Below are 20,525 nucleotides of genomic sequence, written 5' to 3' on the forward strand. Positions count from 1 at the left end.
TCTGGTATATTGAGTCATCTATCCAGGAAAGAAAGCCTTCTGAGATTGATGCTGTCACATAAATCTCTAAAATTTGAGAAATAAAAGACAGCATAGAGAGCATCTGATTGAGACTTTTCCAAATACATATACTATTTTTTTTTTTTTTTTTAAGTTCCGTGGGACTTGTGTTTGGCCTGGTGGTTAAGATGCTGGTTAAGAGCCTGTAATCCATTTGAAGTACCTAGGTTCAATATTCACCTCTGGTTTCTGACTCCAGCTTCCTGCTAATGCAAACCCAGGGCATAGTGATGGCTCAAGTAATTGGATTCCTGCTACCAACATGAGAGACCTGCATTGAGTTTCCAGCTCCCAACTTTGGCCCTGACCCAGCCCCAGCCTTTGTGGAATGGACCAGAGGATAGGAGTGCCCACTCTCCCCCCCCACCCCCCAATCTCTCTCTCAAATAATTTTTTAAAATAAATAAATAAAAATGAAGTCCCTTGAGCAATTCTGCAAAGGTTGGAAACTCACTATACTTACTAATATGTTAAGGGCTTAATAATTCTTGCTGTTAAAATACTTATTTAACTGTGCTCTCATTTATTTTACTATGCACTCCCATTTTCTTTTCCTGCCTTTTTTAATGGATATGCATATGGACATTTTTTTTTTTTGCACAGAAGTACAAGGCTGCAGAAAATGTGGTTTGGGAATTTAATCGTTAAGTGTAAGTTTATGCCTTTTTTTTATTTTTATTATTTTTTTTTGACAGGCAGAGTGGACAGTGAGAGAGAGAGACAGAGAGAAAGCTCTTCCTTTGCCGTTGGTTCACTCTCCAATGGCCGCCGCGGCCGGCACGCTGCGGCCGGCGCACCACGTTGATCCGATGGCAGGAGCCAGGATCCAGGTGCTTTTCCTGGTCTCCCATGGGGTGCAGGGCCCATGCACTTGGGCCATCCTCCACTGCACTCCCTGGCCACAGCAGAGAGCTGGCCTGGAAGAGGGGCAACCGGGACAGAATCCGGCGCCCCGACCGGGACTAGAACCCGGTGTGCCGGCACCGCTAGGCGGAGGATTAGCCTAGTGAACCGCGGCGCCGGCCAGTTTATGCCTTTTTTAAAAAATGATTTATTTATTTGAGAGGCAGAGTTCCAGAGAGAGAGAGAGAGGTCCTCCATCTACTGGTTCACTCCCCAGGTAGCCACAGCAGCTGGAGCTGGGCCAATCTGAAGCCATGAGCCTAGGTATTTGTCTTCATTTGTAAAGTGAATGGGATGAATGAGCCCCTCTTCCTTGCTGTGACAATTCTGGTTTTGGTTTATTTATTTAAAAAGCATTTCTTTCTATATTAAAGAACCTTGCCTTTCTGTCTTTTTTGGTCCTTATTTTAACCAAGGTGCATGTGCAGTGCCTGGCCCACTGTAGTCCTTCAGTACATCTTATTGAACAAATAGTGCCTGTTAGTTCGAGAGCACAGTGACAGCTATGCTTGGAGTCCTACAGAAGGAATGGTCTGTGACCCAGCCATCTGACTCCTGGGGATTTACCCACGAGAAATGAAATAAGCAAATAAAAGGGTTATCTGCACCCCCATGTTTATTGCAGCTCAATCCACAATAGCTAAGACATGGAATTAACCTAAATGCCTGTCAACAGAAAACTGGATAAGGAAATTATGGGATATATATTGTATGGAATACTACACAGTGGTAAAAGAAAAATGAAATCCAGTCATTTGCAACAAAATGGATGAATCTGGAAGACATCATACTTAGTGAAATAAGCCAGGCCCAAAGGGACAAATACCATATGTTCTCCCTGATCTGTAATAACTAATAGTGCACCTAAAAGGAAATCTGTAGAAGTAAAATGGACACTTTGAGAAGCAATGACTTGAACAGCCGTTGTCTTGACTGTCAAGGAACAGGTTTTTTGTTTTTGCTTTTTCTTAATGGAGAATGGAACTGGGAATGAGAGAGGGAGGAGGTGGGAGTGGGAGAAGGGTGGGAGGGTGGGTATGATAAGAATCACTGTATTCCTTAAAAAGTGACTTTGCCAAGTTCATGGAAGTGCCATGGAGAGATCCCAGATTAGATTCTGGTTGGGGTAACTGGAAGTGTTAAGTAGGAAGTCAGGAATTAGCCTATGTGTGTGAGAAGGGCCTAAGGAAATTGACATCTACAGTAGTCCAGCATCCACATTTCAAAGTCACCCTGATAACCTTCCAGATGCAGTCCAATATCTGCACTTCAAAGTCCTGTCCAGACCCTGATAACCTTCAAGGCATTCCTTCTCCTTCTACCTGGCCTGATAAGCATCCTTCTAAGGCGGCCGGGCACCCTAGAGAGAAGCCCCTTCACCCATGCCAGCCAGGCTTCCTCTGTCTGACAACTTAAGCGGAAAACTTAGAAAGGAATTTTTTTTTGTATTTACTCCCAACAAGTCCTTTGTTCTAGAGGAGAAAGAGGGGGAGAGAAAAGGGGGAAGACAAGACCCATCCCCATAAAAACCCCAACCTCAATGTAAACTCTCCTTTACCTTAGTCTGACCTCAGTCGGCCTCCAGAATCTTGTCCCACTTCCCTTCATGAAGTGAAGGTGTTTCCTTAGGATTCCCAAAGGGCACTTTATGATTTTTCTGCCTGCTGTCTTTGATCACACCTTTATCTTCACCTGGGATGGATCTCTCCTCTCCTCTCGGCCTGCTAAGATCTCTGTGACTTGCTTATCATTTGGAATCATTCTATGCTAGAACAATCACCTTCTCCTCTGAAGTTACACCATTTTAATTTTTCTACTCATATAACTCACTGGAAAATAATTACATTTGTCTTGTCACATCTCTTAAGTGCTTTGTGTTGCTAGTAACAAACTGCTATGGCAGGTAGAGTGGTCTCTTTGTATGTTGACTTAAACAATGGCCTAGGAGCTGGCTCTCCTGAACCGCCTCCTAGTGTAGTTCCCTGTGTAAACTGAGGAATTACTTCTTCCCACTCTGCAGTAGTATCATTTATTTGTTGTAGAACACTTGGGAAATCTAAAAATGTACAAAATGAAGTAGCGGGGCTGGTGCTGTGATGCAGTAGGTAAAACCACCGCCTGCAGCACCAGCATCCCATATGGGCACTGGATCGAGTCCTGGATGCTCCACTTCCAATCCAGCTCTCTGCTATGGCCTGAGAAAGCAGTACAAGATGGCCCAGTACAAGATGGGAGACCTGGAAGAAGCTTCTGGCCCCTGGCTGTGGATCAGTCCAGCTCTGGCTGTTGCGGCCATTTGGGGAATGAACCATCAGATGGAAGACTTCTCTCTGCCTCTGCCTCTTCCTCTCTGTAACTCTGCCTTTCAAATAAATAATAAATAAATCTTTAAAAAATAAATAAATCTTTAAAAAACATGAAACAGCTACCAATATCACAATCACCTTTCTTTAGGATTACATGTATGTACCTATACAGTATAGCTAGGATCATCACATACATGCTGCTTTTTAAATATAACCTGCTTTTTAAATACTAACTATATTGTGTGGTTACTGAATCAAAACATATGAAGATTTTTAAGTCCAAATTGACATATAGAATCAGATTGTCCTCAAGGAAACTTATAACAAAAGCTTTGGAGAAAGAAAGAACTTTTTTGCTTTTATATCTTTCTATAGTGTTGAATATTTATATACATACTTTATTGTGAGTCTTAATAACCTTTTTAATAGTTTGAAGGTGACGCTAATTTACATGTCTACCTAATCCAGGCCTTTTATTTACATTTAAAAACAATTACAACACCAACTCTACTGACTAGATAGAAAAGAAAATGGCATTCCACCCATGTCGGAGACCATTATGGAGTTCCTGGCTCCTGACTTTGGCTTGGCCCAGCCCTGGCTGTTGTGGCTATCTGGGGAGTGAACCAGTAGGTGTAAGATCTCTCTGTGTCTGTCTCTTATAACTCTGCCTTTCAAATAAATAAAATCAGTCTTTTTTTTTCTTTTTCAGAAAATGTCATTCTATATTTTAATTTAGTGAAATTGTACCTTTTTACTATGACCATTTGCCCTTTTCTTGTTAGTCATTTCCATTTCTGTTTTCTACTAGTGACTTGGATCAAAGTCCTTGTTAATAAACACAAATTGCCTTTTGCAAGTCACATAATATTTCTAAGGTTTAGTTTGTCTAAGTAGAAGAAGAGGAATAACTCAAATTATTGTAAAAATTCGGATATACTAAATGTGCTTTGTGAAATGTAAGAACTATATGACTTTATTATTTGAATTAGTCAATTGGTCATGAGCTGTTATGCCGACTTTTTCTCATTTGCATTCACTTGGAAAAAGGCTAAAAAGGCAGAAAGACTTTGTGAATATTTATTTGGATGCAGTGTGGGAACCATGAGATTTGGCATTTGAGGATCTGGATTTGTGCCACATTTCTGCTACTAATTACTGTCTCAGCCTGGAATACAACTGGAATGCAACTATATTAGCTAGCTGTGTATGCTCCTGGAATGCACTTGACAAGCACAGCTTTGGCCAGGACCAGAAGTGTTCAGGGAACATCTGGCTTGACCTCCTCAGATAGCCCTGTGAGCAGATGAAACATTTATATAAGCTGTGGAGCCTGCTGAGCTGAATGGTGGTAGAAGGGAAACTTTTTTATCAAAGTTCACTCACTGAATTCCCCCGACTCCCAGTTCTATTCCTTGTAGTTTTGTGAAATAAAAATCAGCCAAAATCATGCTTCCAAGGCCCAAGAAAGTCTGCTTTGATATTCTGAATCATCGAATGTGATAAGTTCCAACCAACATGATTTTTGTGCCATGTCCAGATCCCTGGAAACACAAGTGCTATGTCTGCAAGTTTTCTAGAACCCTGAATTCTGGATGGTAGGGCAGCAGGCCTATATAAACTACTCTGCTGAAATAGATGGCCTCTGGCCCTGAGCCCTGACTCCTCGTTCCCTTTATCCAGGGACAAGACAAATATTTAGAGGACTCCAGGGACAACCCCATGTACTCCTCCCTGCAGCAGGGTGTTGATTCCTCTGGTGCTCTTAGTAGATGTCCCAGCCAGGAGACAGAAATTTTGGGAACATGTTTTATAATTCACTGATGTCCTGATTTACAGAGAAAAAAACCACTAGTGTCTCATTTTCTTCTTTAAAAGTAAGAAGTTTCTTTGTGTGTAGGGGATGGTGGGGTTATGTTCTCCCAAATATTCAAATGAGCCCTAAATAGTAAACAGCATTTTGGAGGCTGCTGTTGGCTTCATTTACTTTTTTTTTTTAAAGGTTTATTTATTTATTTATTTGAAAGGCAGAGTTACAAAGAGGCAGAGAGAGAGGTAGAATAGAAATCTTCCATCCACTGGTTCGCTCCCCAAATGGCTGCAACTGCCAGAGCTGGACATATCCAAAGCCAGGAGCTTCTTTCAGGTGTCCCACATGGGCATAGGGGCCCAAGGACTTGGCCATCCTCCAGTGCTTTCCCAGGCCATAGCAGAGAGCTGGACAGGAGGAGGGGCAGCTGGGACTTGTACCAGTGCCCACATGGGATGCTGGCACTGCAGGTGGCGGCTTTCCCAGCTGCACCACAGCGCCGGCCCCTCCATTTCCTTTTATTGTGCTGGGACATTCACACTGGGTGAGAATCTCGTGAAGGTGCGTCATGTCTCCGAGAGACTGGCTGACTCATTTCAAATACTTCAAGGAGGACTGTTGCTTTCACAGGTGACTTTCAAGTGTCCTGGGCCCATGCCTTTCCCCATCATGTCCTAATGTCTGAGAGACGTTTCCCATTGTAGTCAAACTCTTTGCAGTAAAACATAAAGTAAAGATTCTAAATGTGCATTAGAGAAACGCCACATTACTTTCAGAGGATCTCCAATTAGATTCACAGCTGTCTTCTCATCAGAAACCCTACAGGCTAAGAAAGAATGGCAAGATATATTCCAAGTCTTAAGAAAAAAAAACCTGTCAACCCAGATACTGTACCCTGCAAAGCTCTCACTTATGAATGAAGGTGAAATAATGACCTTCTATAATAACATTGAATTTGTCACCACTCTTCCAGCCTTAAAAGATACTTCAGTATGTGCTACACACAGAAACACGGCCAACACTGTGTAAGAATGTGAAGACAGAAAATCCCCCAGTAAAAATACAAAGGAAATCCAAAGTAAACAATGGGAATATTTCTGGAAAAATGGCAGAACCAAATTGTTACTTATCATTAGTCACCTTGAATGTAAATGGCCTCAACTCTCCAGTTAAAACGTACAGACTGGCTGAATGGATTAAAAAATCTATTTGCTGCCTACAAAAAACACATCTCACCAGCAAAGATGCACACAGACGGAAAGTGAAAGGATGGAAAAAAGATATCCCATGCTAACAGAAACCAAAAAAATGAAGCTGGTATAACCATCCTATTATCAGACAAAATAGACTTACACAAAAATTGTTAAGAGGCCGGCACCATGGCTCATTTGGCTAATCCTCTGCCTGTGGCGCCGTCACCCCAGGTTCTAGTCTCAGTTGAGGCACCGGATTCTGTCCCGGTTGCTCTTCTTCCAGTCCAGCTCTCTGCTGTGGCCAGGGAGTGCAGTAGAGGATGGCCCAAGTGCTTGGGCCATGCACCCGCATGGGACACCAAGAGGAAGCATCTGGCTCCTGGCTTCGGATCGGTGCAGCGTGCTGGCCATAGCAGCCATTTGGGGGGTGAACCAACGGAAAAGGAAGAGCTTTCTCTCTGTCTGTCTCTCTCACTGTCTAACTCTGCCTGCCCCCCCCCCCCAAAAAAAAAGTTAAAAGAAATAAAGAAGGGCACAATGTAATGATTAAGGGATCAAATCAACAGAAACTTGTGACTATAATAAATGTCTGTGCATCTAATGATAGGACACACAGCTTTTTAAAAGAAAAGTTAATGGATCTAAAGGGAGACATAGACTCTCATATAATAGAAATGGAGCACTTCAGTACCCCACTTTCAGCAATGGACAAATGAACCAGACAGAAAATCAGCACGGAAACAGTCGTTAACTGATGCTATAGACCAAATGGACCTAATGGATATCTACAGAATTTTCCATTCTACAGTTGCAGAATACACATTCTTTTCACTAGTGCCTGGAACTTTCTCTAGAATAGACCATAGGCCAGGCGATAAAGCAAGTCTTAGCAAATTAAAAAAACTTCAGAATCATACCATGCATCTTCTCTGACCACAATGGAATGGAGCTGGAAATCAGCAACTCAAAGTTATCTAGAACATGTGCAAACACATGGAGACTGAATAAATGCTGCTGAATGAATAGTGGGACATAGAAGAAATCAAAGGAGAAATGAAAAACGATTGAGGAACACTTTTTTAATACTATTTGTTGATTTTTTTACTTAGTATGGAATTAATCTTCTGTGTGAGTTAATCAAAAGTAGATCTTAGTAAAAAATAAGAATGGGAATAGGAGAGGAAGAGGGGTGGGAGTGTGGGTGGGAGAGTGGGTACAGTGGTAAGAATCACTGTATTCCTAAAGTTGTTTTTATTAAATGCATGAAGTTTGTATACCTTAAATAAAAGGTTTCTGGGGGAAAAAACTTCACTTGGTCATAATGTATATTATTTATTTATATATATTAAATAAATTTTATATATTTATTAAATAACATATATTTATATATTTATATATCTTATTTATAATTAGATTCAATTTACTAATATTATGATTTTAGAATTTTAATGTCTTTACTCTTAAAACATAGTGCTTTGCAGTATTCCTTTCTTATAATATCCTTGGCAGTTTTTATATCAGTGTTATGCATGCTGGTCTCATAAAACTCAAAAATTTGGAAATACTTCCTTTTTCTTCTTAAAGTATACTAATTTTCCCAGAATGTTAAATTTTACCAAGAAAGCCATATCTGAGCATGCAGTTTTGCTTTGTTTTGTTTTATTATATAGGCTTTTAACTGCAGATTCAACTTCTTTAATAAAAATAATGGCTATTGGAGAATTTTTTATAAGATTTATTTATTTATTTGAAAGAGAGAGAGAGGGAGAGACCGAGATCTTCCATCCTCTGGTTCATTCCCTAGATGGCTGCAGCTGCAACAGCCAGGGTTGGTCCAGGCCCAAGCCAGGAGTTTCATCCAGGTCTCCTGTGTGGGTGGCATGGGCCCAGATATTTAGGCCATCTTCTACTTTCCCAGGCCATCAGCAAAGAGCTGGATCAGAAATAGAGCAGCTGGAATATGAACCAATGTCTACATGGGATGCCAGTGTTGCAGGCCACAGCTTTATCCGCTACACCACTCTGTCAGCCTTTATTTGCAAAATTCAAAACATGGGTCTTGCATGCTTTGTGGGCATAGTTTCTACGTTTTCTAGATCTCTGTGGTGCGTTCCAAAGACCTAGGAGGTAAATGACTAAAAAACTTCCTAGAAGGAGAAAATGCATTGTGGAATGAAGACTCTGAGTGTGGCATTGTCCAATTGGTATACATTGTGGGGAAGACGTGTGATCTTCTGTTGATCTAAGGATTTCCTGGCAAACTACATCTCACTGTTTGATGTTCAGCTGGGGAAGGTGTGCACATTGCATGAAAACAGTGACTGTACGGCAGCTTTTATTGATTAATTTTGTTGAGTTTCTTTCACTGATGGTGTTCAAACTGTGGTCTGTTAATCATTAGTAGCTGTGAAATCTGTTTTGTGGGTCTTATTTAGCTTTTAAAAAACCTGTTACAGAAGAGAGTACAGAATAAAAATGTCAAGGTAAATATGCATAGTAAGGATATTTTGTGAAATTTTATGTCACATGCACATATACTGTCAAATATATTTCTTATGGTAGATCACGGTTTAAAAAAAAGACTGAAATCCTGTTTTAAAGCCTGGATGTCTACCTAGATTCCTAAGATGTCAGATTATAATGCCTAACCCTTACTGGATTCTCAGCTGAGAGAAAACTGGGCCAGATGGGGGAGGAGAGTGAGAGCAGACTGGCTGGCCCTGGAGGGACAGTGTTGACCTGCTGATCCTGCCCTGCCCTGATGCTGGGCTGCTCTGGTGGAAACTAAGTGCTTTACTCACGCAGACACAAACTGCTGAGAGCTCTGCCACCAGTTTGAAATGAGAGCTTTTGTTGGTGGGGCTACCTGACAGCTAAACCACAAAAATAAATTAAAGTGTCTTAACTGGGGAGAAGCATAGGGGACCATCTAGGGAAGCAGTTTTCTTGAGATGTCATCTTATTTTTATTTTTCTCTCTCAGCTTATATTTTGATAAGTTCCTTTAGGCTGTAGACTGGAATGGACATTTGCTACGTGTGAAGTGGCCAGTATCTGAACTCTTGTTTCTGGAGTGATCTTCTGTTGTATAGAAGCTAAGGTGCAGAGCTATGACTGGGGGTGAGCTAGGCTCAGTCTCTTGGATCACTCCTTGCCAAGATTTTGAATCTGTAAGGAAGGGTATACATCGATAGAGATGGCTTAAGATCATTCCTTTGACAGATGGGTTGGGTTTCAGCCTTGGTGATGGCCAGTGATTGGTGATGAATGTGCCAGCAGTGATGTCCTTATCAGACTGTGCCTGTGCCCTTACACTCATTTTTGCTCTAAGATAAGCAGAAGCTGGCTTCTGTTGTTTCTAGTCAAGAGCCCCAAGGGGAGCCAGCGTTGTGGCCCAGCAGATTAAGCTGTTGCCTGTGATGTTGGCATCCCATATCAGAGTGCTGGCTCAAGTCCCAGCTGCCCCACTTCTAATCCAGCTGTCTTTTAATGTACCTTGGAAGGCAGTGGAAGATGGCCCAAGTACTTGTGCTTCCTGCCACCTGCATGGGAGACCGGGATGGAGCCCCAGGCTCCTTCTGGTTTTGGCCTGGCCCAGCCCTGACTGCTCTGGCCATTTGGGGAATGAATCAATAGAGGGAAGATTCTGCTGCACCCCTCCCACCCCGAAATCAGTCAATCAATCTTAAAAACAAAACAAAAAAACCCCATAACCCTCTAGTAGTGAAAGAGTTACAGGAACCATGCTAGATAGATTAACAAGAAGAAAGGAAGCAGGTGAATATGCGGTAGACGCCCAAATAAGTTAGAAAACATTAGCAAGAGGTGAGGGGATTCAGGGCTGTTTTGTGTTCTGATTACCTTCAGGCTTTGTCAAATGGTGTATTGTGACATTTTGAAATACAAATTAGTGGAAAGTTAGCTGTGTTAGGGTGTGGTATAAGGTTTCAAACATTGTAAATTAGAGTTTATTTCTGTTTTTCTTTCTTAAGTCTAAAGGTTTTTTGTTTGTTTGTTTTGTTTTGTTTTGTTTTTGATAGGCAAAGTGGATAGTGAGAGAGAGAGAGAGAGAGAGAAAGGTCTTCCTTTTGCCGTTGGTTCACCCTCCAATGGCCGCCACGGCTGGCGCACTGTGGCTGGCGCACCGCGCTGATCCGAAGGCAGGAGCCAGGTGCTTCTCCTGGTCTCCCATGGGGTGCAGGGCCCAAGCACTTGGGCCATCCTCCACTGCCTTCCTGGGCCACAGAAGAGAGCTGGCCTGGAAGAGGGGCAACTGGGAAAGAATCTGGCGCTCCGACCGGGACTAGAACCTGGTGTGCCGGCGCCCCTAGGTGGAGGATTAGCCTATTGAGCCGCGGCACTGGCTAAGTCTAAAGGTTTTTTAAAACATTAATTATACTCAGAAAATTGACTTTCTAATGGGCATGGGCTTTTTATTTTAGCATAAGAGGTTGGAGAAATCTGAAATCATCACAACAACCTTGCCAAGTTGATGCTTTGATTTCCAGTTTACGTTGGAAGCAAACTCAGATTAGGAAAGTTGCCCAAGAGTCACCCAGACAAGTTATGTGTGACAGCTGGTATCTGAACTCAGGTTAGGGCACCTCCAGGCCCATGCTCCTGTAAGAAACCTTAGAGGTCATCTAATATTTTTTCATTGTGTAGGATTTGAGGTCAGAGAGCTTTAGAGACTTGCTCAAGACTAGGCAGGTCCTGGCAGAGCTGGGCTGGAACCTGGGCCTGTTTCTGATTGATTATTTAGCCTACTGCCTTCAGCAAGCAGCTGGCATAGTCATGTCATTCAAACCCTCCCTCATCTTTCTACACTGTGTACATTTTTCTTCTGTGGTCCCTCCTGGTCTGTGTATTCCTTCCTGCACACCATCCTGGGTATTTCCCTTCCCCCGGGTGCGTCCTTGGAAAAACTGCCTCCATCCTCTCTGTCTTGTTAAGAGCAGTCACTCTCCCTGATGACGTCCCAGTGTAGCACATCACCATCTTTCGCCTCTGCTAGACTCTACCCCCTCCATATCACTTACTTGAGGCTGTCCATGTCTGTGTTAATCTAGCCAGCTGTCAATAAACTAAGGTTTTGGTGGGCTCACATTTTCTCATCTTAACTTCTTTGAATTCTCCCTAAGCCTCGCCATGCTTTGTGCAGGAAAGGATTAAAAATGGAAAAGGTCATGAAGTTGGAGGTGGGGAGATGGGTTTGAGCCCCAGTCCTGCCACTCACTAGCCAGTCAACAGGCAAGAATGTCCAAAGCTGAGTCTTTTCATCTGAGAGAGGGGCTGCGAGACCTGACTGTGCTCATAGATGTGAAAGCCTTTTCAAAGCTATGAAACGCTGTATAAGTGCAAGTTTTATGCTGTGGTATCTGTACTTCCTGGTGTTCCTTCCTGGAAGAAATGATGAAAAAACTCAGGTGGCGCTTTATAAAAAACAAAAGGGGGGAATGTTAGGAAACTGGCACAGTTTTAGCCAGGTGGCCACATGGCCCAGCTACCTGAGCCAGGCTCCACCCCCATCCTAATGGGATTCACTGCTCCTGCTTCCCTGCCCGCCCTCGGGCAAAGTTTTAAAAGGGCCTGTTCCTGAACATGTGCTCTCTTGGCTCCTCTCCTCCTCTCGTCTCTTCTCCCTCCTCTCTGTCTCTCTCTCTTATAGTCTCCTTCTCTCCTTTTCCTTCGCGGCCCCTTCACTCCGGTCTGTAGGGTGTTCCCCAATAAACCCTTTCCCTTTTTAAAAAAAAAAAAAAAAAGAAAAGAAAAGAAAAACTCACGTGAGAAGACAAACCATTCTCCCTTGTGAATGTCCACTCCTACCACCACCTTTTTGACTCCTGTGTAATGTACATGATTGAATTCAATTAATCCTATACTCTGCTTTTTAACAAAGGTATGGATGGATAAGTGGTAATTTATGTTAAAAGAAGAAAAAGTTTAAAGAAAATGAAAAAGTAGCAAAGTTTCTTGGTACTGTGTGGCTTTTGGGAAGATACTTATTGACTTTAATTAAGCAAAGTGCCTTATTTACTTTGATCAGAAATCTCCTCTGTGAAAGCAGGCTCATTGGGAGCAGTGCAGAGCCCTGAGCCATCGAGTTGGCATTGATTGTTTGATGATCCCTAGAAGTTTATTGTAAATGAAGCAGCATTTACGGTTCTGGGGTATTCCTGGAATTGCTGCTATAGTTGGAAGTGAGTTATTCTGTGTGGCAGGAGTGGCATATAGGAAAGCCATAATTCTGATTTGCTGACAGGAAAAAAATAGCAGATTTTATATTTCTATGATGTCATCCTTTTGGCTGGAATCCATCTGTGTTACAGTATCCTGGGAGACTCTTTCACACTGTTATCCCTTGGTTCTGCAGCACAGTGGGGTCCCAGGATCAGCAGATACCAGCTATTTCTGTGGCTCAATGGGTGTGAAGCCACTGGCGATATGGCTGAAAGATCAGCACAGATGGTTTGCTGGGGTGTGTTAGGAAGTTCTGTGTGCCTCTCTGTAACTCTACCTCTCAAATAAATAAATAAACCTTAATAAAAAATCTCAATTATATATGTGAACTATATTGAAGCTGTTAAAATCTAATTAAAAATTAAAATGAACAACAGAAAAAAACAAGAAGCAGCATGTGCCCATAAACCAGACAATAAATGTATTTGAAAGCCACTGAAGACAATGCTGTTGGTGATGGGCTGGGTCTGGGGACAGGTTATGTTGGAGCAGTTTTTGCCCACTGTAGCGAGAGAACAAATTCCTTGGAATCAGGGGCCATGTGTTTGACCCCTAGCAGTCTCATAGATTAGCTTCAAACCTCTCATGCTTTTATGAGATTTAAGGGCAAGTGCCTGGCTCCATGGATGAAATGTTGAAGATGCTCAGTGCATATGGGGAAGCCGCCTCCCTGGCTGGAACCATATTCCATCAGGCTAAAATCTGTTTAACCCAATTTATGGTCAAAATATGAGTGCTTGCTTACTGCATACTAAAGTCTGCTAGACACTTTACATGCATTAACTCATTTCACTCTTAACGGCCTGTGAGATCAATGCTATTTTTATCCCTCTACTTACACTGAGAATGTTGAGGTTCAGGAATGATGCTTGCATAAGATTGCCACAGCTGGTAGATGGGAAAGCCAGGAATCAAAACCTAGGTAGACTCCGGTCAGTGCTCCTAACTGCTCAGCCTTCTCACCCGAGACATAGCAAGGAGGACTGTGATTTGTGGGCCAGGCTGTTGCTCAGAATCCCTGTTTATGCAGGCTCATAGGGCACTTTTGTCCTCTGCCGTAAAGTCCCTGTCATATTACTTCAGCACTTCCCACCTTTCTGAGCACTTTCACTTCGACAGCACATCTTTTTGAAAAAGGCATCCTAGAAGCTGGAGAAAGGGCTTTTGAAAAATCTTTTAATTCTTACACTGACCCTTTAGGCAAGATGTTTCCTGTGGGGTCTATGGGTGGGGAAACTGAGGCTTTGTGATAAAAGTGATTTGCCCATGGTTTTGCTAGCCAGTTGTTGAGAACCCCCACACCTGGGTTTATGGTGATTTCTCATTGCATAAGGTTGCTTACTTTGTTCCATTCATCTTTCATTTACTATCTGTTAAGGGGTTATTGGATACCTGCTATGTGCTGAAGGTAAGCACCAAAGAACTCTTGGAGCTTGAATTGTTGTGTTAGGTTCCCTGTCAACCTTAAGACACTGCCTGCTAAATAGTTTTTCAAGGTTTAAGATCTTTAGTCTTAAGCTTTTTTAAGGTGTAGGTAGCTGATTACAGAATATTTTCTAAATTACATTTTTATGAGTTTGTTAAGTCATTAGCATTTTATTTGTATTTTCTGCTTCAGAAATCAAAAGCTCTGATTCCTATAAGTATATAGTAAATGTGATAGTTTCTTTGGTGAAAATAATCAGATACCCACAATATTTTTTTTAATCTTTGTACTTGATTTTGACTATCACCCAGTATGTTTCTATTTTATAAATCTGGCAGTGACTGTTCCCCAAAAGTAATCATATTTTGATGATCCTATTTATAGAATTAAAATCATCTATTTTTACTTTTTGTCCACTATCCAAAATTTGATTGTTTTTCCTTTGTATAGATGCCATTATTTCAAAGATGTCCTTGAAAATTTAGAGGATTTTTTTGTGTTCAAATGGGTATCTGTAAAATTTTCACATTGGGAAAGAATTTGTCCCAACTGTTGCAGTTTGGTGTTGCTTTGAATCACTGCTCTGTGTTTTGTTTCTTTTACTTTTCCCTCATTCAGAAAGTATCAGATACACTTGTCTCTTGCATAACAATGTGATAATCCAGAAGAAACTTGAGAAATCAGGATTTCCCTATTTTGTTTTGTTTTTATGAAAGCAGCATCTACAAAATTGAGGCACAAAAACAATCCTCTGTTATGGAGAAAACGTATTTTCTTTAAATGAGGATGGAAGAATTCACTGATATCACCAAAATGATTTTTGACTACTCATCTTTATCCTTTCCATTTCCTTTTTTTAAAGATTTTTTTTTTAAAGGCAGAGTTGTAGAGAGGCAGAGAGAGAGAGAGAGGTGTTCCATCTGCTGATTCACTACCCAAATGGCTGCAAAGGCAAGAGCTGGAGCCTAAGCCAGGAGCCTGGAGCTTCTTCCAGGTCTCCCACACGGGTGCAGGGGCCTAAGGACTTCAGACATCTTCTACTACTTTTGACGAAACAAAGATGTAAGCCTCAGCCATTCTCACTCATTTCCCAAAAGATAGATAAATATTGGAATTTATTTCTTGTTCCTGAATCTCAATTCAGTTTCACACTCTATGTTCTTTATACCCCACTCCCCAGGTTCGGAGGCCTAGCAGCCACTTGAAAGACCATATGGAGGAGCTCACCTCCACCTGCTGCCCCCTACCCCCACCCCCACCCCTAGCCCACGTAAGATTTAAAAAGGCCTGGTCCTCCGGCGCCGCGGCTCACTAGGCTAATCCTCCGCCTAGCGGCGCCGGCACACCGGGTTCTAGTCCCGGTCGGGGCGCCGGATTCTGTCCCAGTTGCCCCTCTTCCAGGCCAGCCCTCTGCTGTGGCCAGGGAGTGCAGTGGAGGATGGCCCAGGTGCTTGGGCCCTGCACCCCATGGGAGACCAGGAGAAGCACCTGGCTCCTGGCTCCTGCCTTCGGATCAGCGCGGTGCGCCGGCCGCAGCGCGCCGGCCGCGGCGGCCATTGGAGGGTGAACCAACAGCAAAGGAAGACCTTTCTCTCTGTCTCTCTCTCTCACTGTCCACTCTGCCTGTCAAAAAAAAAAAAAAAAAAAAAAAAAAGGCCTGGTCCTGGAGTCGAGGACCTCTGCCACGTGTTCAGTCTGTGCACACTAGCAGTTGGTCACCCTCCTCAGCAGATTTATTTTCTCTGAATAAATTTGATCTGGCTGTAGATTGGTTCCCTGCCTCCTCTCTGTTCTGCGCCTCTTTTTCTGACATTTTGTTACCCTGTGTGAGGCACCATCAATCTAGACTCTTTTCCTAACAGCTTTCCCAGGCCATAGCAGAGAGTTGGATTGGAAGTAGAGCAGCCGGGACTTGAACCATTTCCCATATGGGATGTAGGCTGCGGCTTTACCCACTATGCCACAGTGCCAGTCCCTATCCTTTCCATTTTCTAAGAATTCTAAGAATTCATATCAGTTGAGAGTTGAACCCAGGAAATCAGGTTCTTAAAAAAAGGACATTTTGTGATGTCCACTGATCAGCTTTTTATAGCATTGAAGATTTTCCTCTTGTAACTTGTAGCAAGAAACTTGAATTGATTTCTTGGAATTTTTCAAAGCATCTGTATACTAATCTTGCTCCTTTTTCTACTTGCTCTAAAAATAATCAGCTAGATCATATTGTCTAGTTTATTTGAAAGCACTGTTATTTGGATGAAGCCATTATACAGATACTATAATACTTATGAGCACTTGTCCTCCTGAATGAGGACAGTTGCTGTTTTGCATGAAGGGTCTGAAGTGCTTAGAACAGTGCTTAGCATCGTTTTAAGTGCTTTGTGCATGGTTTGTATTTTTATTATTATTTTATCATTAGAATGTCAATTCCCTGAGGGTAGGGTCTTTGTTGTTACTGAGAAACATCATAGTCAATGCATTGTTTAGAAATTCTGTTGCTGGGTATCATAAACCCAGCATTTATTATTCTGTCCAGTAATTCTGGAAGTTAGTTTGAAGTCTAAGTAAAATGTGATTTCAGTATAGTATTTCATGTAGTAGTGAAAGAATGACAAGATAACCAAGCTGTCCTTAATGACAAGTTTTCATGGGATCCTAGTTCTAGAAGAATCTTAGTGATTTTAGTTGCACCTTTGAATCTTACACAGGTCCAGAAAAACTCCATGATTTCTAAACTTAAGCAATACAAGATCTGATGGTATGCATTAAAAAACCTCTTTTTTTTTTTTTTTTTTTTGACAGGCAGAGTGGATAGTGAGAGAGAGACAGAGAGAAAGGTCTTCCTTTTGCCGTTGGTTCACCCTCCAATGGCCGCCACGGCTGGCGCACTGCAGCTGGCGCACCGCGCTGATCCGAAGGCAGGAGCCAGGTGCTTCTCCTGGTCTCCCATGGGGTGCAGGGCCCAAGCATTTGGGCCATCCTCCACTGCCTTCCCGGGCCACAGCAGAGGGCTGGCCTGGAAGAGGGGCAACTGGGAAAGAATCCGGCACCCCGACCGGGACTAGAACCCAGTGTGCCAGCACCGCTAGGTGGAGGATTAGCCTATTGAGCCGCGGCGCCGGCCAAAAAAGCTTTTAAGTTATAAAAAGGTTTATGGGGCCGGCACCATGGCTAACTTGGCTAATCTTCCACCTGTGGCGCTGGCACTCCGGGTTCTAGTCCCGGTTGGGACGTTGGTTCTATCCCGGTTGCTCCTCCTCCAGTCTAGCTCTCTGCTGTGTCCCGGGAAGGCAGTGGAGGATGGCCCAGTTCCCTGGGCCCTGCACCCCATGGGAGACCAGGATAAGCATCTGGCTCCTGGCTTCGGATCAGCGTAGCTCTGGCCATAGCGGCCATTTGTGGGGTGAACCAACAGAAGGAAGACCTTTCTCTGTCTCTCTCTCACTATCTAACTCTTTCTGTCAAATAAATAAAAAAATAAATTAAAAGGTTTATGTGGTATCCCTCTGAAAGGGGTCTGGCCTTGGTAGGACTCATAGGTCCCTTCTTCATCTAAAAGGCTGAGCCTGTGTCCCTTCCTGGGTGTGAAGTAAGCTGCTTACTGCTCCGAAGCAAAGAGCTCTCTGGTCAGTTTTCCTTCATCCTTAGCCGCAGTGGATGCTGCTCAGCTGCTGTGAGCCTCTGGTCGAAAGCCCCAGATGTGCCTTTCAGCAAGTATTGCCTTTGAATTGGCTCACGGTCTTCTGTGCAGGAGTTGGAAAAGAATGTTGTAGAAGGCTTCCCTGTTCAGGCAGTGGTTAGACCAGGCTAGCGCCTTTCCTCTACAGGGCCTTAGTGTAAGCTGATCCTTTTGCCCAGGTTGCTTTTTCCCTATTGGCTTTATGCCCTGCCTCCCCAGACATTGTTCCAGAGCCCAGACTAGAGCACATTTCCACTGTGCTATGCTCTTTTGTTTTCCTTCTTCATACTGTTTTTAGTATCCCCCACCCCCCCATAACCTCTATCTGTGCATCTTGGTTTGATTCCGTTGTTCTGTGGACTGTAGCTCCATGTAGGCAGAGACCATATTGCTCTTGTTCTTTGTTGTGCCTCTTGTACTAGCTCAATTTCTGGCATGGAGAGCTGCTCAATAACACTTGTTGAATGGATGAATATAAATGTGGCGTTTGAAGCTTTGCTTCTTTTAAAAAATGTTTATTTTCATTAATTTGAGAGACTGAGCAAGGCATGCACATGCGCACACACTCACACATATAGAGACCTTCCACCTGTTGGTTCATTCCCGAGTTCACAATAGCCAGAGCTGGACCAGGCTCCAAAGCCAGAAGCCTAGAACTCCATTTGGGTTTTCCGCATGGGTGGCAGAGACTTAAGCATTTGAGCTGTCATCTGCTTCCTCTCAAAATGCATTAGCAGGAAGCTGGATCTGAAGTAGAACAGCTGGGACTAGAACCAGAGCTCTGGTGTGGGTTTTGAGCATTCTGAGTGGCATCTTAACCCACCATGCCGTGATGCCCATCCCAGAAGCTGTGCTTCTGAATTGGAGCAAGGCATGAACATTTAATCAATTTCTAATTTCTGTTTTGATACAGGGCAGAGTGTCAATTCACATAATTAAAATTGACTGTATTAACTTCTGAAAAACTAGAAGTATAATGATTTGTTCTTCCAACCTTGTTAAACTTGTCCATATCAAAATAGGCATATCAAAGCCATCAGATCAAAATTAATACTTGTATCCACTGCTTGGCCTCCCATCGTTATTTTCTTTAAGTCTTACCCACTGCAGAAAGTCTTCCAAAATTAGCTCTTGCCAGCATCATTCCCTAGAGTTGGCACAGAAAATAACAGCATGACTCTATCGATTTTAGGTTGCTTTTGTGTTCTCATTTGTGCTGTATTTCATCTTGGTTGTAAGGTTGGTCTTAACCTCAGAGGTCACCCCTCCACTCCTTTACCTCCTGACTTCCCTTCTGTGTGGTGCCAGGGACTGTGCTCTTCTTAAAACTGGATTCTAATAAAATGTGTTGAATGACTAGATGGAAAACTGAGACATGATATGTGGAATCAGTTGGAAACTGATTTCAAATCAGTTAAGGTTGGTAGCTCCTTTGCAAAAATTAAAAAAAAAAAAATTGTGAAAGGCAATAAGGAAAATTGTTTAAGAAAAAACAGACCTGTGTCTCAACCTGGGTTGAGTGGGGGTCATCCTAAAGGAAATGTGCGTGGGAAATAAAAACGCACGTCTCTGCATGTTCTGAGCTTTTGTTCACAGCACCAGGAGAGAGGTTGTTAACAGAAGAGGTGCATAGTCTTCACTTCCTCTATGCCCGGAAGCGAAAGTGCCCAGTGGCTTCCTCTCTCAAGAGAGTGAAAATAATACCTTCTGTGATGTTCACACCCTGAGGTGTCTGTCTGTCCTCCTGATGGCCTCATCAGTCTCTGTTGTTTGCCTTCCTTCTTCCTCCCAAATGCTTTTTCCTGCCACTTATGGTTTGGCTGCTTTGTTAATGAATGTGTACTCTTATTTTTGGATACAGTTACCTCTGCAACTGATTTATTTATTTACTTATTTACTTACTTATTTATTTATTTTGTCCTTAGCTCAGCTCTGAATGGGCTTTGGAAAGTCAAGAAGAAAATCCAGTCTGCTTTTTGGGAGACATTGGACAGCCGAATAAATGCAGGTATGTAGCTTTCCCTATTTTTTAAAAAAAAAAAAGAGAATCAATGATTAAAAAGGTAATGCAATTATGATATAGAACCTGTAAGGTTATCTGTATTAATGCTTTTTATTTAAAAAAAAAAAATCAGTCTTTTATTCATTCCCAGTGGTGAGTATGCTGGTTAAAAGGAAATCTCAATTGAACAAAAGTATAGGAAGCACAGAATAAAAGCTAAAGTTCCCTTGTCATGTCTCCTGGGTGTTTACCCCTGTTAATAATTTATTGTGTATTTTTCACAGGTATAACCAAAAGCACTATAATATACACATTTTACTGTTTTTCACTTTGTAATAAGTCATACACATCTTTTTCAGTATTGAATCACATAGTCTTATGTCACCCTTTAAAAACATCTTTAGAAATTATTTTTTATTTATTCAAGAGTCAGAGAGAGTTCCCATCTGCTGATTTGTTCCCCAAATGCCTGCAGTGGCTGGAATTGGGGTATGGCTAGAGTCAAGAGCCAGGAATGAAATCCAGGTTTCCCATGTGGGTGGCAGGAACCCAATTACTTGAGCAATCCCAGGGGCTGCACTGGCTGGAAGCTGGAGTCAGGAACTAGAGCAGGGTCTACCACAGGCACTCAGATGTGGGACATGGGCATCTTAACTGCTCCCTATGTCATCCTTTTGAATAACTGTCCTTTGTGTTGATATTCCTTGTTTTGTTTTGATTTTCATTTAAAAAAAATTTTTTTTTGACAGGCAGAGTAGATTGTGAGAGAGAGAGACAGAGAGAAAGGTCTTCCTTTTGCCGTTGGTTCACCCTCCAGTGGCCGCCATGGCTGGCGCACTGTGGCCGGCGCACCGTGCTGATCCGATGGCAGGAGCCAGGTGCTTCTCCTGGTCTCCCATGGGGTGCAGGG

The 20,525-nt window shown here is 42.6% G+C and overlaps 1 protein-coding gene across 4 annotated transcripts in view; it reads left to right on the forward strand.

Annotated features, from left to right (window-relative positions):
• Positions 1-20,525, forward strand: part of JAK1 (Janus kinase 1) — a 141,791-nt gene that overhangs the window by 74,461 nt on the left and 46,805 nt on the right. For all 4 annotated transcript variants that reach the window (XM_008265123.4, XM_051856411.2, XM_070078352.1 and 1 more), the window contains one exon: positions 19,539-19,621. In XM_008265123.4, coding sequence (XP_008263345.2) covers positions 19,616-19,621 — 6 coding nt within the window. In that variant the 5' untranslated portion in view covers positions 19,539-19,615. The remainder of the gene's footprint in view (positions 1-19,538; positions 19,622-20,525) is intronic.

Source organism: Oryctolagus cuniculus, chromosome 7 (assembly GCF_964237555.1).
Source record: "Oryctolagus cuniculus chromosome 7, mOryCun1.1, whole genome shotgun sequence".
NCBI classification, from domain to species: domain Eukaryota; kingdom Metazoa; phylum Chordata; class Mammalia; order Lagomorpha; family Leporidae; genus Oryctolagus; species Oryctolagus cuniculus.